This window comes from Phyllobates terribilis, unplaced genomic scaffold (genome assembly GCF_046119375.1).
Source record: "Phyllobates terribilis strain yellow unplaced genomic scaffold, ASM4611937v1 Scaffold_5__5_contigs__length_657084704, whole genome shotgun sequence".
In the NCBI taxonomy this organism is placed as follows: domain Eukaryota; kingdom Metazoa; phylum Chordata; class Amphibia; order Anura; family Dendrobatidae; genus Phyllobates; species Phyllobates terribilis.
In genome coordinates, this window is record NW_027362765.1 from 638,434,843 (window position 1) to 638,459,000 (window position 24,158).

Genomic DNA, 24,158 nt, shown 5'->3' on the forward strand with positions numbered 1-24,158 from the left:
GTGGCCCCCATATAACGCTCCACACAGAATACTGGCCCCCATATAACGCTCCACACAGAATACTGGCCCCCATATAACGCTCCACACAGAATACTGGCCCCCATATAACGCTCCACACAGAATACTGGCCCCCATATAACGCTCCACACAGAATACTGGCCCCCATATAACGCTCCACACAGAATACTGGCCCCCATATAACGCTCCACACAGAATACTGGCCCCCTTATAACGCTCCACACAGAATACTGGCCCCCTTATAACGCTCCACACAGAATACTGGCCCCCTTATAACGCTCCACACAGAATACTGGCCCCCTTATAACGCTCCACACAGAATACTGGCCCCCATATAACGCTCCACACAGAATACTGGCCCCCATAAAACGCTCCACACGGAATACTGGCCCCAATATAACGCTCCATACGGAATACTGGCCCCCATATAACGCTCCATACGGAATACTGGCCCCCATATAACGCTCCATACGGAATACTGGCCCCCATATAACGCTCCATACGGAATACTGGCCCCCATATAACGATCCATACGGAATACTGGCCCCCATATAACGCTCCATACGGAATACTGGCCCCCATATAACGCTCCATGCAGGATACTGGCCCCCATATAACGCTCCATGCAGGCTGTTCCCCCCAAATAATGCCCCACGCAGGCTGTTCCCCCCACATAACGCCCCATGCAGGCTGTTCCCCCCCCCCATAACGCCCCATGCAGGCTGTTCCCCCCCCCCATATAGGATGTCACCCCCCCCTTATAATGCCCCATGCAGGATGACACACACACACCCCCTTCCTTATAATGCCCCATGCAGGATGTCACACCCCCCCCCCCTTATAATGCCCCATGCAGGATGTCACACACCCCCACCCCCTCCCTTATACTGCCACATGCCTCCATACAATTAAAAAAAAAAAAAAAAAAAAAAATGAAATACTCACCTCACGTCTCACCTGCTGCCGCTGCTCCGGACTCTAGCGTCGCCGGCCTCATCCCGCTCTGTGGTGTGACTGCTCAGGAGAGAGAGCGGTGTAAAGATGTCACCGCGCCCTATGACCTGAGACGTCACAGTGCAGCAGCCGCAGAGGATGCAGGAGCTGCTGCGGAGGCACAGGGAGGGGTAAGTATGACGCCGGGTGCCTGAGCACTGACACCGCTCTCCTCCGCTCACGGGTCCCATAGCGCGCGGGGTGCCTGACGGTGAGGCCCCCCCCACCTGCTCAAGGCCCCGGCATTTGCCCGTGTGCTGACGCCGGCCCGGAGGTAAATCATACCAGCTATTGTGAGCACAGGTGAGGTAACAGAATGGAATTTTTTTCTTTAATTGAATTCTCTAATAGAAAGCTTTAATACACACACAGAAAGTCACAGCTAAGGTATCTGCAGCATAGATTTCGGTAAAACGCCAACCTTAATCTCCTAAGGCATGTATCTGCCATTTATGCTGAGTGCAAGCGTTGTGCTCGGACACATTACCCGCAAGCAAAAATGGGAGCCCCAGTAGCTCAGTATTTAAGAAAAATAGCAAATAGATAGTTATAATTAAATACTTATCTTTCAAGGAGGTCAAGAGTCAATATTCAAGACCAACAAATTGTAAAAAAAAAAAAAGAAAAAAAAATTAAAAATGCCTTTTTCTCAATTATCCTAGCAAATGAAGTTTAGTAATTATGGGTAGAGTAATAACATTCTGTAGGTCAGCAATAAAATACAAGAGCATATGAATATGCACTGCAAATAGATGTAATACCTATTACTAGAATATAACGCATGGAAATGGTAAGAACAGTTGACAAAAAATACTGATGAACCTGGAATACAAACATCACTTGCATGACTATGCGTTTTGGGTGAAGCAGCCTTTCCTATTGCTTGTAGGCATCGCTCACGGGTTGAAGCCATGTGCTCACATAACAGAAACCACATTTAGTGGAGAAATACTGTTTCCCTCTGTGTGAGTTTTCTGATGTTTTAGAAGTTCCGAGTTGGTGAGGAAACATGTTGAACACTCCGGGCAGGAATACAACTTCTCTATTGTGTGAGTCTTTTGGTGACTGAGCAGGTTGGAATGACGCCTGAAGCACTTGCCACATTCCAAGCAGCAGTGCGGCTTTTCACCAGTGTGTATTTTATTGTGATCAATAAGATTTGATACTCTTGAAAACCGTCTTCCACATTGCAAGCAAGAGTACGGCTTTTCCCCTGTGTGAATTCGATCATGTTTAACAAGTTCGGACTTGCTGATAAAACACTTCCCACACTGACAGCAGGAGAAGGGCTTCTGTCCTGTGTGGATTCGCTGATGGCTTATAAGATTGGAATTTAACTTAAAGCTTTTTCCACATTCAAGACAAGAATACGGCCTCTCTTCCATGTGAATCTTCTGATGCCGCAGGAGATGTGACTTGTATGGAAAATTCTTCCCACATTCAACACATATGAAACACATGGGATCTTTCTTTTTAAACTTGCGGTCACTTTTAGTATAAATCCATGAAGGACAGTCCACGATATTTTCTTCATCACCTGAAACAGGTTCATCTTTAACATGTGAAAACAAACCTTTACGAACACTATGTATAGGTGCACATGTGTCAGTGTACTGTTGGGGATCTGTACATATTTCTGAGCTGGTAAGATTCGCCGCTGCATCCAAAATAGACTCTTCCTTAGTATGCAAATATTTATTAGGGGATTGATCGGTGCGCACGTTGAGCCCAGTATTTGAAGCGTTTCCTCCACCACCTAAGACAGATTCCTCCTTAACATGAGAAGGTGAGTAATGTGTGTATTGTGCCAATTTATACATTTTAGTCTTGGTGATAGATGGTTCCTTGCATACAGCTGGTGTCTCCATAGTGTTCTGTGGACTGTCAACAATATCTGGGACATCAGATGCGTACTTTCCAGTTCCTATGGTAATATGGTTGTCAATCATATCATCCCGAGATGAAAGAGGGGAAGGAGACCCTCCTGATATTTCTGTATCAGTGAAATCTGTTAGGAAATGAATATATCATGTTAAGAGGTTAGAATCACTGTCACGCATTTGTAAGGAGTAAAAGGCTTCTTGCTATGACAAGCACTGTCAATCAATGGAACATCTGCAAGGCATAATGCATCTCCATACAAGCACAACTACTGAGCGCACAGATCGGTAATTGATCTAGTTATAGTCATCTTATAGAATATGAATAGAAACCTAATTCAGATACGTAGCTAGAGTTCCTAATTTATTTTCTCTTTGTTGCTCAGAAAAGTCACAGATTTGAACACTTTAAAGATCATTCTGCACACTGGAGCTAGTTTTAGAAATCTTCTCTTACCAGGTGATGTGCAGCTTTGGCCAGTTTCCATCTTGACGTCCATGTTACGATTCTTGCATCTTTCTAAATCTTCCCAATCCTCCATTGAAGAATCGTCTTCATCTTGAAAATGGTCTGGGGCCTGAGAAGGACAATGATACATACAGGTGAATGATGACTAACTGTATAATGTTTTTCAACCACAAATTTAGCTGTATACTAATACTGCTTTGCCCATAATGAACCATTCAGAAGAAATAATGACATGCTTAAGGTTGTATTAAATGGGTTATTGGGTATATATTATAGATGGCCTATTCTTAGTATGGGTCATTGATATCTAATCACTGGGGGTCCGATACTCGGTACCCCAACCCATCAGTTATTAGAAACGAAAGCAGATAGATGTAAAAAAAATAAATAAAAAAAATACAGATTTGTTCAAGCTGTAGCAGCCACTGTAGATCATTTTCAGACCAGATATATTATATCAGTGCTAGATATATATAGTAAACTAATTAGATCTCTAGTTTCACCCTATATAGCAGCACTATAAACAAGTGTGGGGGATGCAGAAGAGCGCACCGGCTCTATATGCCCCTCCTTCCTTCTCAGTACTCCTGCCGAGCTTCACAGAAGAATGCCAAACACCAGAATTTGAATTTCAATGTTACTACACCAGCCTGAAAAAAAACAAAACAAACAAAAAAAAAAAAAACAAACTGTTTGGCCAGATATATTTGGGCATTGATCGAATCTTCAGGATTTGGACTCTGCACGTCACAATTTACATTTTAATATCAAACAATTGAGAATCAACTGACGTGTAGACTTTCGGGCTTAATTAAAGGGATTGAACAAAAATATCCTGTGAAACATTTAGGAATTGCCACCATTTTTCTACAAAGCCTCCTCATTTCAGGGGCTCAAAAGTAATCGGACAAATTATCTTTACCATAAATAAAATCTTTATTTTTAATACTTTGTAGAGAATCCTTTCCAGGTAATGACTGCCTGAAGTCTGGAAGCCATGGACGTCACCAAACACTCTGTTTCCTCCTTTGTGAAGCTTAGCGGGACTTTCCTGCAGCTGATTTCAGTTGTTGCCTGATTGTGGGTCTTTCTGCCTCACGTTTTGTCTTAAGAATGTGAAATGCTGCTCGATGGGGTTAAGATCTGATGATTGACTCGGCTATTGCAGAATATTTAGTGCTTTTGCCTTAAAAAAAAACTCCTGTATTCCTTTCGCAGTATGTTTTGGTCATTGTCCATCTGTACGGTGAAGAGCCGTCCAATCAACCTTGCTGCATTTGGTTGAATTGAGCAGAAAGTATCTCCCTGTACACACAGAATTCATCCGGCTGCTTCTGTCTTCAGTCACATCATCTATAAACACTAGTGACCCAGTGCCATTAGTAGCCATGCATGCCCAAGCCATCACACTGCCTCCACCATGTGTTACAGAGGATGTGTTGTGCTTTGGATCATGAGTTGTTCCAAGCATTCACCACACTTTCTTCTTCCCATCATTCTGGTACAGCTGGATCTTCGTTTCATCTGTCTAAAGAATGCTTTCCCCGAACTGGGCTGGCTTCTTTAGATGTTTTTTTTTGGCAAAGTCTAATCTTTTTTTTATTTATTTTTATAAATGATGATTAGTTGTTTGCCCCTTGTGGTGAATCCTCTGCATTTGCTCTCATGAAGTCTTCTCTTTATGGTAGACTTAGATACTGAAAGACCTACTTCCTGGAGAGTGTTCTTCACTTGAACAGATGTTAAGGGGTTTGATCCACCTTGGAAAGGATTCTACAATCAATCATCCACCATTGTTTGTCTTCCGTTGACGTCCAGGCCTTTTTGAGTTCCCAAGCTCAGCAGTGCGCTATTTTTTTATTTTATTTTTTTTTTGCAGAATATACCAAACTGTTCATTTGGCCATGCCTAATATTTCTGCTCTCTCTCTCTGATGAATATCTTTTTTTTTTTTTTTTTCAGCCTAATGATGGTCTGTTTCTCTTCCATTGAGAGCTACTTTTAGTGCATGTTGTGGGTTCACAGCAACAGCTTCCAAATGAAAATCCCACACCTTGAATCAGCTCAAGACTTTTTAACTGCTTAATTGAAGACGGATTAGTACGTTAATAGCCTATGCAGCCCATTAAAGAGTTTTTGAAATAAATGTTCAATTACTTTTGGTCCCTTTTAAAAGAGGCAGCTACATATTAAAAGAACTGTAATTATTAAACCCTTACTCCAATTAGGATGTGAATATCCTCAAATTAAAGCCCATATTGATTACCAAAACATTCAAGATACAATTCTATAAACAGCTTAAATGGCTAAAGTTGTGTCCCTCATATACAGTGGTTATGGAAAGTATTGAGACCCCTTTAAATTTTTCACTTTGTTTCATTGCTGCCATTTGGTAAAATCTAAAAAGTTAATTTTTTTCTCATTAAAGTACACTCTGCACAACATCTTGACAAAAAAAAAAAAAACAAATGTAGAAATTTTTGCAAATTTATTAAAAAAGAAACTGAAATATCACTTGGTCATAAGTATTCAGACCCTTTGCTCAGTATTAAGTAGAAGCACCCTTTTGAGCTAGTACAGCCATATGTCTTCTTGGGAATGATGCAACAAGTTTTTCACACCTGGATTTGGGGTTCCTCTGCCATTTTTCCATGCAGATCCTCTCCAGTTCCGTCAGGTTGGATAGTGAACGTTGGTGGACAGCCATTTTCAGGTCTCTCTAGAGATGCTCAATTGGGTTTAGGTCAGGGCTCTGTCTGGGCCAGTCAAGAATGGTCACAGAGTTGTTCTGAAGCCACTCCTTTGTTATTTTAGCTGTGTGCTTAGGGTCATTGTCTTGTTGGAAGGTGAACCTTCGGCCAAGTCTGAGGTCCAGAGCACTCTGGAAGAGGTTTTCATCCAGGACATCTCTATACTTGGCTGCATTCACGTTTCCTTCAATTGCAACCAGTCGTTCTGTCCCTGCAGCTGAAAAACACCCCCATAACATGATGCTGCCACCACCATGTTTCACTGTTGGGATTGTATTGGGCAGGTGATGAGCAGTGCCTGGTTTCCTCCACACATACCGCTTAGAATTATCACCAAAAAGTTCTATCTTCGTCTCATCAGACCAGAGAATATTATTTCTCATAGTCTGGGAGTCCTTCATGTGTTTTTGAGCAAACTATGCGGGCCTTCATATGTCTTGCACTGAGGAGAGGCTTCCGTCGGGCCACTATGCCATAAAGGCCCGACTGGTGGAGGGCTGCAGTGATAGTTGACTTTGTGGAACTTTCTCCCATCTCCATACTGCTTCTCTGGAGCTCAGCCACAGTGATCTTGGGGTTCTTCTTCACCTCTCTCATCAAGCCTCTTCTCCCAAGATTGCTCAGTTTGGCTGGATGGTCAGGTCTAGGAAAACTTCTGGTGGTCCCAAACTTCTCTATTTAAGGACTATGGAGGCCAATGTGCTCATAGGAACCTTGAGTAATGTAGAAATTCTTTTGCAATCTTGGCCAGATCTGTGACTTGCCACAATTCTGTCTTTGAGCTCCTTGGGTAGTTCCTTTGAGCTCATGATTCTCATTTGGTCTGACATGCACTGTGAGCTGTGAGGTCTTATATAGACAGGTGTGTGCCTTTGCAAATCAAGTCCTATCAGTTTAATTAAACACAGCTGAACTCCAATGAAGGAGTAGAACCATCTCAAGGAAGATCACAAGGAAATGGACAGCATGTGACTTAAATATGAGTGTCTGAGCAAAGGGTCTGAATACTTATGACCATGTGATAGTTCAGTTTTTCTTTTTTAATAAATTTGCAAAAATTTCAACATTTTTTTTTTTTTTCAGTCAAGATGTTGTGCAGAGTGTACTTTATTGAGAAAAAAAAAAGAACTTTTTATAATTTATCAAATGGCTGCAATGAAACAGAGTGAAAAATTTAAAGGGGTCGGAATACTTTTCCGTACCCACTGTACTGTAGCACTATAAAAAAAAAAAAAATAAAAAACACAACCCACACTATAGAAGTTGGGTATCACCTTATTCGTACCAACCTGATTAATCATATAGGTTATTTTTACAGTACAAAGTATGCTGTACAAAAATGCAAAAGCAGAAAAAAAAATAATGAATTTTGTCACCATTTTCATCCCACATGGAATTTTTTTTTAACCGGCTTTCAGTATACTGCAGTTTTCAATGACACCGTTCATTTTGTCATAACTTTTTACGCAAAAAAAAAAAAATTAAGCCCTCATACAGTTGTCACTGAAAAAAGAACAAACACACACAGTTTAACATTATTAAAGACCATGTAATTTGACATTTATAGTTTACTGGGGATTTTTGGGCTTGTTTGTTTTTTTACTATAAATGGCTTGTTTTGTTCATTTCTATCTGGAAGAATAAGAGTGGAGTTTTAATTTTTAATTTAAGAGCAGAATAAAAATATCCTTGAAGTAAAAAAAATAACAATTGTCACACTCACCACTCTGCTCAGCAACTCAATGATCTTGTTGGCGAGTTCCAGAATCTTCTGATCATTGCTGTTTTCATGCATCAGTAAGTGAGACTGAGGTTCTGAGATCAGACGCTGGGTCCTGCTCCAACCTCCTGACATGTTGGTGTTAATGCTAGAGGTCAAATGCTTCCTGGACTTCTTTGTTGGACCATAATACTAAACATGAGAAATAAATGTTAAATATTCCACTTATCTGCGATCCAAGGTTAAGAACGGAGAATCTGCAATGTGATGTCATCTAACTCCTTGTATCTCACCTCTCCAGTCAGCAGATATATGATCTCCAAGGTAAATTTTAATATGTCTTTAGTCATGTGTCTTCTGTCCTTGTCCATGTCCACTTAGGTTCACAGACTGGAACTATTGAATGTATTGTCAAGTTTTTCCAGATTTCATATAAAGTTCTATTTAAAAAAAAAAAAATATATATATATATATATATATTAGTTGAAATCATTACTATCAGAAGAAATAAAAAATGAAAGCATAAAAAAAAAAAAAAAAAAAAAAGGCACCTTATCTCCCGGACCCATTCTGTTCTTACTCTTCGAGCATAGTGTCCCTCAGCGATCTTGTGACATTGTCCAACTTAATGTGAAAGCTGTGCACTCACGTGACAAACACTGTCATGAGATCATGGGGGAGACTGTGCTTATAGGAGAAGCAGTGTTGGTCCTGGAGGTAAGCATGCAGTGTTTCGATTTTATGATCAGCATTAACGTTATTAAAAAGGGGATGTCCACTTGTGAACAATCCCTTAAAAACTACAAAGGCAAGACAATAGGTTACTGTGCAAGTTTTAGGCATATGTGGAAAAGATTCTGCAATGTAAGAATGCAGGAAAAATACAAGTGATAATAGATTTTTATTTATTAACAAGACGTAACGTTTCCTTTGCCGACCATTGTCGGTCTTCAATGTTGCCTATTAATTGCCTGTATTTTATCATCATTGAAAATACCAGACACTTATTCAGCAATACCATCAGGGAAACTTCTGCTTGCCTCCAAATGGTTTCTGCAGCTGAACAATGATCCCAAACAGTGGTGTATATAGAAATCTCAGGGACCAATAGCAAAAGTTACATAGAAGGAGCCCACGTAACCTTCAGGATTTAAAGAGTGTTTGTGTGGACGAATGGGCCAAAATCACACCTGAGCAATGCATGCAACTAGTTTCTCCATACAAGAGGTGTCTTGAAGCTGTCATCACCAACAAAGGCTTTTGTACAAAGTATTAACTTACAGAAAGCATGTTCAATACTTTTTCCCTGCCATTTCTCATTATTAAAACATACCTTAAATTATAGACATCTATGGTTTGATTTCTTTGCCTGTGTGGACTGGTCGGGTTGTTACTGACATCTGGTGAGAATTTCATGTCAATAGCACCTTAACTTAGAAAACTGGTGATATGTTCCATACATCTACTATATAATCGGCTTATCCAGTCTGTCTGTCCGTCCAAGAAATCCCGCGTCGCTGATTGGTCCAGCTGCGGCCAATCAGTGACGCGGGATTTCAGAACAAGATGGAGGCCAGCGGCGATGCAGCCGGGAGATGACTGGCGCTAGCCGGTCATCTCCCGGCTGCTCGCAGCAGAAGTACCCCAACTGGCGGCCCAGGCGGCGCCGCTCCCCGATCCTCCCTTCACACTTGTCGTCGGGAGATCAGCGGCCCTAGCCGCCGATCTCCCGACAGTAGCCGCATGGAGGTCAGCGGCGATGCAGCCGCTCCCCGCTCCTCACTAACACGGTTCGCTGATTGGTCGCGGCCGGCGGCCGTGACCAATCAGCGATATTGGCGCGAAATTTAAAACACCGCTTCTCTGATTGGTCGCAGCCAGCCGGCCGCGACCAATCAGCGACTGGCGCAGCCCGGCTGCGAATTGGCGCCGGATTTGAAACACGCAGGCCACCGTCGGGAGATCAGCGGTGACGCAGCCGGGAGATGACCTGTGGCAGCCGGTCATCTCCCGACTGCTCGCAGCAGAAGTACCCCGACCGGCAGCCTCGCTCCCCGGCCCTCCCTTCACACTTGCCGTCGGGAGATCAGCGGCCCTAGCCGCTGATCTCATTACGTGCTGGCTGTGCATGGTCAGCGATGTTGTCACAAGCAGTATTGACAACATGACGTAATTACAAAATTCATTAGGGGCCCCGGGGGGATACATTGGGGGATTAATTTAAAGTAGTGCACAACCCATTTAAACACTGCTTCGCTGATTAGTCGCGCCCTGTCGGCCGCATACATATTCTAGAATACCCGATGCGTTAGAATCGGGCCACCATCTAGTATGTACATATAAAAGGTATCAATTAAATTTATGGTATCAAATAACTACAAATTTGCATATGTATTTGCCATGAAGCCCCTAAAAATTTCTGGTGCAAGCAATTACCTTCATAAGTCACATGCTTAGTGAAAGGAAGTCCACCTATGTGCAGTCTAAGTGTCACATGATCTGTCAGTATATACCGTATTTTTCGGACCACAAGACACACCTAGGCTTTAGAGGCGGAAAATAGAAAAAAAAATGTAAGCAAAAATGTGGTCATGATGAACTTATGGAGGGGGGGGGGTTGCTGTTGACACTGTTATAGGGGTAATATACCCCAATTTTATACTAATATCCCCTATCCTGATATATATGTCCCCAAGCTGGTATATATCCCCCAATCCAGGTATGCATGACCCCCGTCACGCTGCGAACACAAAAAAAAACAAAAAACAATTCTACTCCCCTTCTTTCCCTCTGCTCCAGCGCTGTTCTGCTGCCAGCAGCTGATCTTAGAGTGTGCAACACATGACGTCACTGCCATGCGCCCTCATACACTGTGGTCAGCTGCCGGAATATGCCCATGGGAGTGCAGAGCAATGAATATTCATTCTCTTTAACAGCGGGCACACCTGCGATGGCTGCAGCAGCCAGCTACTGCCTGTGACTTGCTCCTCCGCAGCCGCTCCCCTTCCCAACCACAGCAACAACCATAAAGGTACATCCAGACTATAAGACGCACCTCCCCACTTTACCTCCAAAAGTGAGTCTTATAGTCAGAAAAATACAGTGCACACCTTTTCTGAAAGGCCACAGAGACTGCAATACCATTAATCAAAAGTCACCACTAACCAAACAACACCATGAAGACGAAGAAGATCTCCAAACAAGTCAGGGACAAAGTTGTTGAGCAGTACAATCTCTGATGATGAAATCCATTACCATGAAATGGAAAGAACATGATACCACAACAAACCTGTCAAGAGAGGGCCGCCCACCAAAACACTCAGCCTGGGCAAGGAGGGCATTAATCAGAGAGACAGCACAGAGACCAAAGGTAACCCTTAAGGAGCTGCAGAGTTCCCAAGTAGACACTAGAGTATCTGTCTATACGACCACAAAAAGCCGTACTCTATAGAGGTGGCCTTTATGGAAGAGTGGGCAGAAAAGAGTTAGTTACTTACCGATAAAGGGATTTTTCGGAACCCATGACAGCACCGTGAGAGGGGGGATCCGCCCTTTAAGTATTGGAAACATACAAGCATAAAAGGGCGGCACCTCTCCCACACATCATTTGGATTACAGAGCACGAGAGGACCGCCAATGGTTATTGCAAAAAACACAAATTTTACCCGCACCACAAATCACAATCATAAATGTGAACTCATACACTAGTGAAAGTGCTCACCCACACATGATGGGAGGTAATATAAGGGTGCAGCCATGTGTTCCAAAAAATCCCGTTACCGGTAAGCAACTAAGACTTTATCAATCACCCATGAAAGCACCATGAGAGAATTACAGAGAAAAGTAAGAATTCAGGGAGGGACCACAGCCTGGAGCACCCTTCTTCCAAAGGTGAGGTCAGAAGAGGAACCCAAACCCAGTCTATAATGCTTATAGAAAGTGGAAGGAGAGACCACGTTGCTTCCTTACAGATCTGCTCGATTGAGACGTCCGAGCTCTCCGCCCAGAGGTTGCCACGGCCCTTGTACAGTGAGCCTTCAGACTTTCTGAAACTACTTTGCCACTTGCAGAATAAGCTAAAGAAATGGCCTCACTAATCTACCAAGCTCTTGTGCATTTTGAAGCTGTAAGCCCCTTCCTGGGTCCCGGGAAGGACACGAACAAAGAACTATCCTTCTTCCAGGAGTCAGTAATAGACAGGTACTTCAATAGACCTCTTATAACATCTAGCGTTTGATGCTTTTATTCCTTCTGATTCTTTAACCTATGAAACCGGGACACTACTTTAGGTAGGTAGGATGGATCAGGCTTCAAAATTACCCTGTCTTCCAGAAACTGAGTGAATGGTAGAAATCTGGAAAGGGCCAGAATGTCACTGACCCTTCGGGCAGATGTCAAGGCTACCAGAAGGGATGTTTTAAGGGAAAGAACTTTGACAGATACTGAATCAATGGGCTTGAATGGCAACTCTGTCATGGCTGCTAAGATTAGGATTAAATCCCACGGCACTACTCTTTCTTTTAAGATGGGCCTGGATCTAGATGTAGCCCTAATATATCTAGATACCCAATAATTCCATGCTATATCACAGTTATACAGGGCCCCCAGGGTTGACACCTAGACTTTGAGGGTGCTGGTGGATAGGCCTAGTTCGAGGCCTTTCTGCAGAAACTCTTGAACACGACCCACTGGAACCCCACCCTCAATCCTTGATCCCGAGGAAGTTAGAAATTCTCTCCATGTTCTGGCATAAATTCTGGTTGTGGCTACCTTCCTACTTTGAAGTAGGGTGGAGACAAGATTGGGAGAGAAACCTCTTTCCATTAAGGCTAAGTGCCCACGATGCAGAAATGCTGCATATTTTTTCGCTTCTCCCTGGCAGAAAAAACGCGTTTTTCCTGCCAGATAGAAGCGTTTGTCAAGCGTTTTTGCATGCATTTCTGCATGCGGGTTATCAAGCGCTTTTTCAAGCGATTTTATCACTTGGAAAGTGCTTGACAACTTGGTCACACTATATAAAACCATGCAACAGGCATGGATTTATATAGTGTGACTAAGTAATTGTTAAAAAAAGGAAAAGAATAAGAATGGTAAAAAATAAAGATTATACTTACCTTCCGATGGCCCCCAGTATTTTTTCCACCACGTCCGGTCTGTTGTATGGGTCGCGGTGGTGTGAAAGGACCAGCCTTGACGTCATTTAGTAACGTGACAGGTCACATGACTAAATGACGTCAAGGCAGGTCCTTTCACACCACCGTGACCCATACAACAGACCGGACGCATTGCTGAGGAGACCAGGGGACATCGGAAGGCAAGTATAATCTTTATTTTTTATTTTAAATTTTTTTTTTTTTTCTAATGGTACCTGTGTCTGGAGGAGAGTCTCCTCTTCTCCAAACCCAGGTACCATCCGCACATTGAACCGTATGATATCCGCTTGTGCAAATGTGTTCATACGGATATTATGCGGTTCAATGCAAGTCAATGGCGGCAATTACTCTGCGTGTCCGCAAAATTAATGGACATGCTGCGTATTTTTCCGCAATGATAATCCGCAATGGAAAATTTCCACAGCATGCGCACAGCACATACGGATTATCATTGGGGACCATGGGGCAAGTATTACTAAGCGTTTTCGCTGCAGAAATTCCGTGGCAAAAACGCTTGAAAAACGAATAGTGGGCACTCAGCCTCAAAACGCCCTCTCAAATTCCATGCCGTCAAAAGAAGGTTGGTTACTCGTGGATCGTAAATTGGTTCCTGAAAGAGGAGGTTTGGAACCTCCAGGAGGACCCACGGGTTGGTGAATAACATTGTCTTCAACCATGAGAATCATGGTCTTCTGGGCCAAAAGAGGGCTATTAAGATAATCCTTGCTTTGTCTTCTCTTTTCCTCCAATAGCCCTGAAGTACGGCAGCGTCTAAAAATCACTAAAGTTGACAAATGCCCTGGCCCGGATGGGAAACACCCGCGAGTACTGCAGGAATTAAGTAACGTCATAGATAGACCATTATTTTTAATCTTTAAAGATTCCATAATAACAGGGTCTGTACCACAGGACTGGCATACAGCAAATGTGGTGCCAATATTCAAAAAGGGGACAAAAACCGAACTTGGAAATTATAGGCCAGTAAGCTTAACCTCTACTGTGGGTAAAATCCTGGAGGGTTTCCTAAGAGATGCTATAATAGAGTATCTGAAGAAGAATAACCTCATGACCCAATATCAACATGGGTTTACGAGGGACCGCTCCTGTCAAACTAATCTGATCAGTTTTTATGAGGAGGCAAGTTCTGGACTGGACCAAGGAAATGCAGTGGATGTTGTGTATATGGACTTTTCAAAAGCTTTGGGCCCGCTTCTTTTTAACATATTTATTAATGACCTTGTAGGGGGCATACAGTGTAGTATTTCAATATTTGAAGAAGACACTAAACTCTGCAGGGTAATCAATACAGAGGAGGACAATTTTATATTACAGGAGGATCTATGTAAACTAGAAGCATGGGCTAATAAATGGCAAATCAGCTTTAATGGGGATAAATGTAAGGTAATGCACTTGGGCAGAGGAAATCAAATGTATAATTATATGCTTAATTGTAAAACACTGGGCAAAACTGTCACTGAAAAAGACCTGGGTGTATTGGTGGACGAAAAGCTCACGTTTAGTGGCCAGTGTCAGGCAGCTGCTGCAAAAGCAGTAGAAAGGTAGTGACATACCACGATCACGGGCGCCATATACTCCTCTTACCTGTCACCTGTAACAGCTGGATGCTTTCTTCTGTCTGGGGTCAGACTGCGCAGGCGCATAGCTTCGGACAGACAGACACATCTCCTGTTATATTATAGATGTACATGGAATATGTGCAGAATGAGCACATATCCCATATATACAACTGTATATTGTAGATTTAGATTTTGGGAGGAGACAGGAGAGCCATCCAGAATCTAGAACGCTGCTGCAACCATCATGTCCTCCCTCACTACACATACAGTATCTCTGTGCAGGGTCTTCTCTCCCCTCCTTTACAGTGACAACCATAGTGTCCTCCCTCACTACACATACAGTATCTCTGTGCAGGACCTTCTCTCCTCTCCTTTCTAGTGACAACCATAGTGTCCTCCCTCACTACACATGCAGCATCCCTGTGGAGGACCTTCTCTCCCCTCCTGTATAGGGACAACCATCATGTCCTCCCTCACTTCACATGCAGCATCCCTGTGTAGGGTCTTCTCTCCCCTTCAGTATAGTGACAACCATAGTGTCCTCCCTCACTACACATGCAGCATTCCTGTGGAGGGTCTTCTCTCCCCTCCAGTATAGTGACAACCATAGTGTCCTCCCTCACTACACATGCAGCATCCCTGTGGAGGGTCTTCTCTCCCCTCCTTTATATTGACAACCATCATGTCCTCCCTCACTACACATGCAGCATCCCTGTGCACGGTCTTCTCTCCCCTCCTTTATAGTGACAACCATAGTGTCCTCCCTCACTACACATGCAGCATCCCTGTGCAGGGTCTTCTCTCCCCTCCTGTATAGTGACAACCATAGTGTCCTCCCTCACTACACATGCAGCATCCCTGTGCAGGGTCTTCTCTCCCCTCCTGTATAGTGACAACCATAGTGTCCTCCCTCGCTTCACATACAGTATGTCTGTGCAGGGTCTTCTCTCCCCTCCTGTATAGTGACAACCATCATGTCCTCCCTCACTGCACATACAGTATCTCTGTGCAGGGTCTTCTCTCCCCTCCTGTATAGTGACAACCATCATGTCCTCCCTCACTGCACATACAGTATCTCTGTGCAGGGTCTTCTCTCCCCTCCTGTATAGTGACAACCATCATGTCCTCCCTCACTACACATACAGTATCCCTGTGCAGGGTCTTCTCTCCCCTCCTGTATAGTGACAACCATCATGTCCTCCCTCACTACACATACAGTATCCCTGTGCAGGGTCTTCTCTCCCCTCCTGTATAGTGACAACCATCGCGTCCTCCCTCACTACACATACAGTATCTCTGTGCAGGGTCTTCTCTCCCCTCCTGTATAGTGACAACCATCATGTCCTCCCTCACTGCACATACAGTATCTCTGTGCAGGGTCTTCTCTCCCCTCCTGTATAGTGACAACCATCATGTCCTCCCTCACTACACATGCAGCATCCCTGTGCAGGGTCTTCTCTCCCCTCCTGTATAGTGACAACCATAGTGTCCTCCCTCACTACACATGCAGCATCCCTGTGCAGGGTCTTCTCTCCCCTCCTGTATAGTGACAACCATAGTGTCCTCCCTCACTACACATGCAGCATCCCTGTGCAGGGTCTTCTCTCCCCTCCTGTATAGTGACAACCATAGTGTCCTCCCTCGCTTCACATACAGTATGTCTGTGCAGGGTCTTCTCTCCCCTCCTGTATAGTGACAACCATCATGTCCTCCCTCACTGCACATACAGTATCTCTGTGCAGGGTCTTCTCTCCCCTCCTGTATAGTGACAACCATCATGTCCTCCCTCACTGCACATACAGTATCTCTGTGCAGGGTCTTCTCTCCCCTCCTGTATAGTGACAACCATCATGTCCTCCCTCACTACACATACAGTATCCCTGTGCAGGGTCTTCTCTCCCCTCCTGTATAGTGACAACCATCATGTCCTCCCTCACTACACATACAGTATCCCTGTGCAGGGTCTTCTCTCCCCTCCTGTATAGTGACAACCATCATGTCCTCCCTCACTACACATACAGTATCCCTGTGCAGGACCTTCTCTCCCCTCCTGTATAGTGACAACCATCATGTCCTCCCTCACTACACATACAGTATCCCTGTGCAGGACCTTCTCTCCCCTCCTGTATAGTGACAACCATCATGTCCTCCCTCACTACACATACAGTATCTCTGTGCAGGGTCTTCTCTCCCCTCCTGTATAGTGACAACCATCATGTCCTCCCTCACTACACATACAGTATCCCTGTGCAGGGTCTTCTCTCCCCTCCTGTATAGTGACAACCATCATGTCCTCCCTCACTACACATACAGTATCCCTGTGCAGGACCTTCTCTCCCCTCCTGTATAGTGACAACCATCATGTCCTCCCTCACTACACATACAGTATCTCTGTGCAGGGTCTTCTCTCCCCTCCTGTATAGTGACAACCATCATGTCCTCCCTCACTACACATACAGTATCCCTGTGCAGGGTCTTCTCTCCCCTCCTGTATAGTGACAACCATCATGTCCTCCCTCACTACACATACAGTATCTCTGTGCAGGGTCTTCTCTCCCCTCTTGTATAGTGACAACCATCGTGTCCTCCCTCACTACACATACAGTATCTCTGTGCAGGGTCTTCTCTCCCCTCCTGTATAGTGACAACCATCATGTCCTCCCTCACTACACATACAGTATCCCTGTGCAGGGTCTTCTCTCCCCTCCTGTATAGTGACAACCATCATGTCCTCCCTCACTACACATACAGTATCCCTGTGCAGGACCTTCTCTCCCCTCCTGTATAGTGACAACCATCATGTCCTCCCTCACTGCACATACAGTATCCCTGTGCAGGGTCTTCTCTCCCCTCCTGTATAGTGACAACCATCATGTCCTCCCTCACTACACATACATTATCTCTGTGCAGGGTCTTCTCTCCCCTCCTGTATAGTGACAACCATCATGTCCTCCCTCACTACACATACAGTATCTCTGTGCAGGGTCTTCTCTCCCCTCCTGTATAGTGACAACCATCATGTCCTCCCTCACTACACATACAGTATCCCTGTGCAGGGTCTTCTCTCCCCTCCTGTATAGTGACAACCATCATGTCCTCCCTCACTACACATACAGTATCCCTGTGCAGGACCTTCTCTCCCCTCCTGTATAGTGACAACCATCATGTCCTCCCTCACTACACATACAGTATCTCTGTGCAGGGTCTTCTCTCCCCTCCTGTATAGTGACAACCATCATGTCCTCCCTCACTACACATACAGTATCCCTGTGCAGGGTCTTCTCTCCCCTCCTGTATAGTGACAACCATCGTGTCCTCCCTCACTACACATACAGTATCTCTGTGCAGGGTCTTCTCTCCCCTCCTGTATAGTGACAACCATCGTGTCCTCCCTCACTACACATACAGTATCTCTGTGCAGGGTCTTCTCTCCCCTCCTGTATAGTGACAACCATCATGTCCTCCCTCACTACACATACAGTATCCCTGTGCAGGGTCTTCTCTCCCCTCCTGTATAGTGACAACCATCATGTCCTCCCTCACTACACATACAGTATCCCTGTGCAGGACCTTCTCTCCCCTCCTGTATAGTGACAACCATCATGTCCTCCCTCACTGCACATACAGTATCCCTGTGCAGGGTCTTCTCTCCCCTCCTGTATAGTGACAACCATCATGTCCTCCCTCACTACACATACAGTATCTCTGTGCAGGGTCTTCTCTCCCCTCCTGTATAGTGACAACCATCATGTCCTCCCTCACTACACATACAGTATCTCTGTGCAGGGTCTTCTCTCCCCTCCTGTATAGTGACAACCATCATGTCCTCCCTCACTGCACATACAGTATCCCTGTGCAGGGTCTTCTCTCCCCTCCTGTATAGTGACAACCATCGTGTCCTCCCTCACTACACATACAGTATCTCTGTGCAGGACCTTCTCTCCTCTCCTTTCTAGTGACAACCATAGTGTCCTCCCTCACTACACATACAGTATCCCTGTGCAGGACCTTCTCTCCCCTCCTGTATAGTGACAACCATCATGTCCTCCCTCACTGCACATACAGTATCCCTGTGCAGGGTCTTCTCTCCCCTCCTGTATAGTGACAACCATCGTGTCCTCCCTCACTACACATACAGTATCTCTGTGCAGGACCTTCTCTCCTCTCCTTTCTAGTGACAACCATAGTGTCCTCCCTCACTACACATACAGTATCTCTGTGCAGGGTCTTCTCTCCCCTCCTGTATAGTGACAACCATCGTGTCCTCCCTCACTACACATACAGTATCTCTGTGCAGGGTCTTACTCCCTGTGCACATGAACATTACCAAGCCACCCGTGGGAGCCATGTTGTTGGCGATGTTCCTCCATACAGCTATACAGCCTGCAGACCTGGCTGACACGCTGAGGAGATGACATACACAGCCGCAGCTCCCTCACCTGGTCCGGGTCGGTCACCGGCGTCAGACGAGAACACAAGCTGCTGCCGGAATGAAGTCGAGTTCATAAGATCATCTCCACAAGGGAGGGAGCACTTCCGGGATGGAGTCGCGTTGGTAAATACGTCATTCCTTCTGGACGGGTGTGGAGGGTTGGGGCTTCCAGCTGCCGTCCACTGCGCAGGCGCCGGCAGCGCTTATCTGCTGTTTACAGATGTGTAAGGAGACATAATGAGTAAGGGCCAGCCGGAAGATGGATGTGCTCTCTCCGCCTCCATTGCGCCCATGCCGTTAGTAAGCAGCCATACTGGTGCAGCCCAATACTGGTGCTTTGTATTTCCTGATATAGAAAAGCATGAAGCAATTGTTTCTAGCAATCAGCTGTGAGGTGGTTGTTGCTATGGACAACTGCAGCATGCTTTCTCTGGCATGTGGGTTTTACTCATGATTGGCAGAAGGTATAATGCCTTTCATTCTCCTGCCTTTGCTGGTATCACAGGCAGTGCTTCATTCACACTAGTGTTCGGCCGCATGTCCGTGTCCGCGGTGAGCCGCAGGTGCCCAGAGACGCATAGTGGACATCGGATTCCTACAATTCCCATCCACTATGCTGTAACATCTGGCCGCTGCGGATTGTACACAGCACAAGTGCACTGCCTGCAATCCGCAGCAATTACTGATCGTGTGCACGTACCCTTACATTCTATTTCACAGCTTCTTGAAATGGAAGAGAACGCTTGTGTGAACCAGGCTTAAGAAGCAGGCTGGCAGGTAGGATAAACAGGCAAAGAAAGGGAGTGTATAAAGCTGTGGTCATGCATGCACACTACCACTCTATTCACACGGACTTCCCACCGATCATACATTTATAATCTATTCTGTAGATATTTAATATAGAATTAGTCATTTTAAACGTGTGTATATATAATTTTATTTATTTATTTCTGCTATAGATTACTGCATCCAAGGAGTTAAACAATCAAAGATCAACTTTTTTTTTTTTATCAGTGCCTGGTGACCCAGGCTGTTAGCATCAGCCTTGGAATCAGGACTTTAGGTCACAGAGCACTCTAATCTTAAAGGGTTTTTCAAAAAGCTAGCTAGCATCTATCAATCTCAGGATCATTGGGGGTGCCAGTGGTCAGACACACAGCAATACCTAGATCGGGGTTCTAGATTCCCCACAACACGTCTCTGCAGCCCCATCTTGAATTTATTGGACGTGCACATACTTGGCCTCTGCTCCATTTATAGTCAATGGGACTGCCAGGAATAGCCAGTGGCATATCTAGGGTTGTGAGGTAGGTAGGGCATTTGCTCTTGGTGCAGCTAGCAGGGGAATACAGTCAGGCCACTTAATGTGGCGGTTTGAGATGGCCCCAGGCTTCGGTATACCACCTCTCGGAGTGGAATTTGGACTTTCTCTGAGACGGTTGTCAAACTAACAGCCGGATCCCAGCGTTCAATCGTACTCACGTCTTTCAGACTCAAGTATTATTGAAGCCCTGAGCACCGGTATGACATCAGGCCGACATCAGCAGTGTCATTTCAGGTGATCACACTGCTGCCGTCACAACCTGCGCCACAGAGGAAGTGATTAGCGGCAAGGTAAGCACTTAAATTGAGCTAAAGACAGGTTTTAGCAGCAGGGGGGATCTTGTGAGGAGACAGTATGGGCAGAAGAGCGAGGAAATGGAGGAGATAGGATGGGTGGGGAGACAGTATGGACACAGTATACAGACTTAGTGGTGTGGGGGGGCAGTATCGATGGGACAGTATGCAGAGAGGGGGAGTCAGTGTGAGGAAGAGACATAGTATAAAGACCGGCTAGTGTGGGTGGCAGAAAAGAGAGTGGGTAGCATAAAATACACAGTATGCAGAGGGGGTGTGTGAGGAGGGACTGGATAGTATAGGGGGGGACACAGTGTGAAGAGAGGGCCAAGTATGGAAATGAGACAGTGTGGGCATTGTGATTTTGTGCAGGGAGCACTGTGAGTGGCAGTTGTTGAGAGGCATTGCAGAGGGCAGATATTGTCATTCAGGAACATTATAATGTCATTACTATTAGTGATGAGCGAGTATGTTCTGTTAACCCTTTTGCCGAGTATGCTCGGGCCGAGCACCGAGTATTTACAGCTGCTCGGTGAGAAGGTTGAATCGTTCCCGTGTGCATGATTTGCAACTGTTTGACAGCTTAATTACATGTGAGGAATGTGTAAGAAATAGACATTCCTCCCATGTATTAAAACTGTCAAACAGTCGCAAATCATGCACACGGGAGCGATTCAACCATATCACCAAGCAGCTATAAATACTCGGAACTCGGCCCGAGCATACTCGGCGAAAGGGTTAACAGAACATACTCGCTCATCACTAATTATTATATTTAAGTCGCCATTTTGGGCTGTGCTACAGAAGACCAGAAAAGATGGAACTCTGTGCCGAGCGGTCGATGTGAAAAGTCATCATGACATCTGGACCAGATGGTGAAGAAAAGAAAGAGAACGACTTCAATCAGAGAAGATGTCATCTATAAAGTTCCTGGATGTAAATGTTTATTTGTGATACTGACTACGTCTCATCAGTACTGTGCTTCCTGATTGATCTGCAGTCTGATGATAGTTGTTAAAAACTTCCAGTATCTCCTTACCATTGTTATGGACATACTGGGAATTGTAGGTTCATGCGATACAATTGTATATGGCGCAGACCTGACATCACAATTGATTGCTGTACTAAGCCAAGCGATATATTCATGTACTAATGATGGTTCTGGTACTGTTTTCCTGTACTGATGGTGGTTCTGGTGATGTATTTCTGTGCTGATGGTAGTTTGTGTGCTGTATTTCTGTACTGTGCAGTAATATGGCCACACGGTAGCTCAGTAATTAGCTCTGTTGCTTTGCAGTGCTGAGGTCCCGGATTCAAATCCCACCAAGGACAACATCTGCAAGGAGCTTGTATATTTTCCCTGTGTTTGCCTGGGTGTCTTTTGGGTTCTCCCACACTCCAAAGACATACTGATAGAGAATCGAGTTTGTGAGCCCCAATAGGGACAGTACCGATAATGTCTGTAAAGTGCTGTGGAATTAATGGCGCTATACAAGTGAGTAAAATAAATATTTGAGTGTAAGAAATGTACTTTGCAATTGTGTTCACAGTCACTGAACTTCCACTATTATTGGACATTATTAAGAAAAAAAAAGAAAATTTTGGTTTGTACTGCCATTTTCTGAGAACCATGACTTTTTTATTGTTCCATCAGCAAGGCTGTGCAAGGGCTTTATTTTGATCACTTCTTATTGCATTTATTTGCAGTGTTGCTGCTTCCCGAAAAAAAAGCAATTCTGGCATCTTGATTTTTTTCTTGTTTACATGGTTTACCGATCGAGTTAATTAATTTCACATTTTGATAGCTCAGACTTTTACGGATGTGGCAATACCAAAATATGTATATATTTTTTACATTTCTTCATTTTTTAAGGGGGGGGGGGGTTCGAATTTTTATGTTTTATATATTTTTAATAATTAAAAAAACTTTGGGGGACATGAACCTGCGATTGTATGTACTATATACCATAGCATTGCTGTAGTAAAAATCAGCATCTCCTATGACATCATAGGAGAAATAACATAGCAGGCCTCCTGATTGTCATAGCATACCATTGGCTGCCTGCGATTGCGTCGCAGGGAGGTTGATCGGCGCCCAAAAGTACACCCGAGATGAGTCGCTGTGCTTAAATGCTACTGTCAGTGATTGACAAAAGCACTTAAGAGGTTAACAGAGGGATCAGCCGTAGCGTAGTGCCGGTTATAGTCTGTCTGGTCTTGGGCACTCTCATAAAAATGAATTGTTCAGCAGAGCGAATGATCGACCTGCGCTCCATTCACACAGGGATTTTTAGAGCCCCTTTTCTTGGGGTTGGTGGGAGTCCCGGCGGTCAGACCACAGATAGGAAACAACTTGAGAATACCTCTTTAATATTAAAGTAGATGGCCACTTTCTTTGGTTAGTGTGGTGTTCCTTACAGACTGCATAGCCCTTTTGTCCATACAATGGCTGCTGGTGGAGGAGCACATGACCAGATCTGGCCATCAGTCTCCTCCAGTTGTAAAACACCTCACATGGGAAAGCTGCTTTTCTACTGGAGGAGGCTGATGGACAGGTCCATTCATACAGTGGTGGCCAAAAGTATTGGCACCCCTGCAATTCTGTCAGAGAATACTCAGTTTCTTCCTGAAAATGATTGCAATCACAAATTCTTTGGTATTATTATCTTCATTTAATTTGTCTTCAATGAAAAAAACACAAAAAGAATTGTCCTAAAGCCAAATTGGATATAATTCCACACCAATTGCCAAAAGTATTGGCACTGTTTGAAAAATCATCTGATGCTTCTCTAATTCGTGTAATTAACAGCATCTGTAACTTACCTGTGGCACCTAACAGGTGTTGGCAATAACTAAATCACACTTGCAGCCAGTTAACATGGATTAAAGTTGACTCAACCTCTGTCCTGTGTCCTTGTGTGTACCACATTGAGCATGGAGAAAAGAAAGAAGACCAAAGAACTGTCTGAGGACTTGAGAAACCAAATCGTGAGGAAGCATGAGCAATCTCAAGTCCATCTCCAAAGACCTGAATGTTCCTGTGTCTTCCGTGCGCAGTGTCATCAAGAAGTGTAAAGCCCATGGCACTGTGGCTAACCTCCCTAGATGTGGACGGAAAAGAAAAATTGACGAGAGATTTCAACGCAAGATTGTGCGGATGGTGGATAAAGAACCTCGACTAACATCCAAACAAGTTCAAGCTGCCCTGCAGTCCGAGGGTACAACAGTGTCAACCCGTACTATCCGTCGGCGTCTGAATGAAAAGGGACTGTATGGTAGGATACCCTGGAAGACCCCACTTCTTACCCCGAGACATAAAAAAGCCAGGCTGGAGTTTGCCAAAACTTACCTGAGAAAGCCTAAAACGTTTTGGAAGAATGTTCTCTGGTCCCATGAGACAAAAGTAGAGCTTTTTGGGAAAAAGCATCAACATAGAGTATACAGGAAAAAAAAAAGAGGCATTCAAAGAAAAGAACACTGTCCCTACAGTCAAACATGGCGGAGGTTCCCTGATGTTTTGGGGTTGCTTTGCTGCCTCTGGCACTGGAC

At 44.6% G+C, this 24,158-nt stretch overlaps 1 protein-coding gene across 2 annotated transcripts; it reads right to left on the minus strand.

The window, feature by feature from the left end:
* Nucleotides 1-1,155: 1,155 nt before the first annotated feature.
* LOC141273812 (gastrula zinc finger protein XlCGF48.2-like) lies at nt 1,156-19,156 on the minus strand. Of its 2 annotated transcripts, XM_073686185.1 has the most exons (6): nt 19,000-19,149; nt 10,267-10,374; nt 8,124-8,270; nt 7,834-8,022; nt 3,349-3,469; nt 1,156-3,019 (listed from the first exon to the last, which is right to left on the minus strand). In XM_073686185.1, exons 3-6 carry the CDS (start codon nt 8,199-8,201, stop codon nt 1,929-1,931), a joined length of 1,479 nt encoding a protein of 492 aa, XP_073542286.1. In that variant the 5' UTR covers nt 8,202-8,270; nt 10,267-10,374; nt 19,000-19,149; the 3' UTR covers nt 1,156-1,928. The 2 variants fall into 2 exon arrangements, with proteins under 2 accessions (XP_073542286.1, XP_073542285.1); XM_073686184.1 differs by lacking the exon at nt 10,267-10,374 and having other exon boundaries at nt 1,159-3,019; nt 19,000-19,156.
* Nucleotides 19,157-24,158: the final 5,002 nt, after the last annotated feature.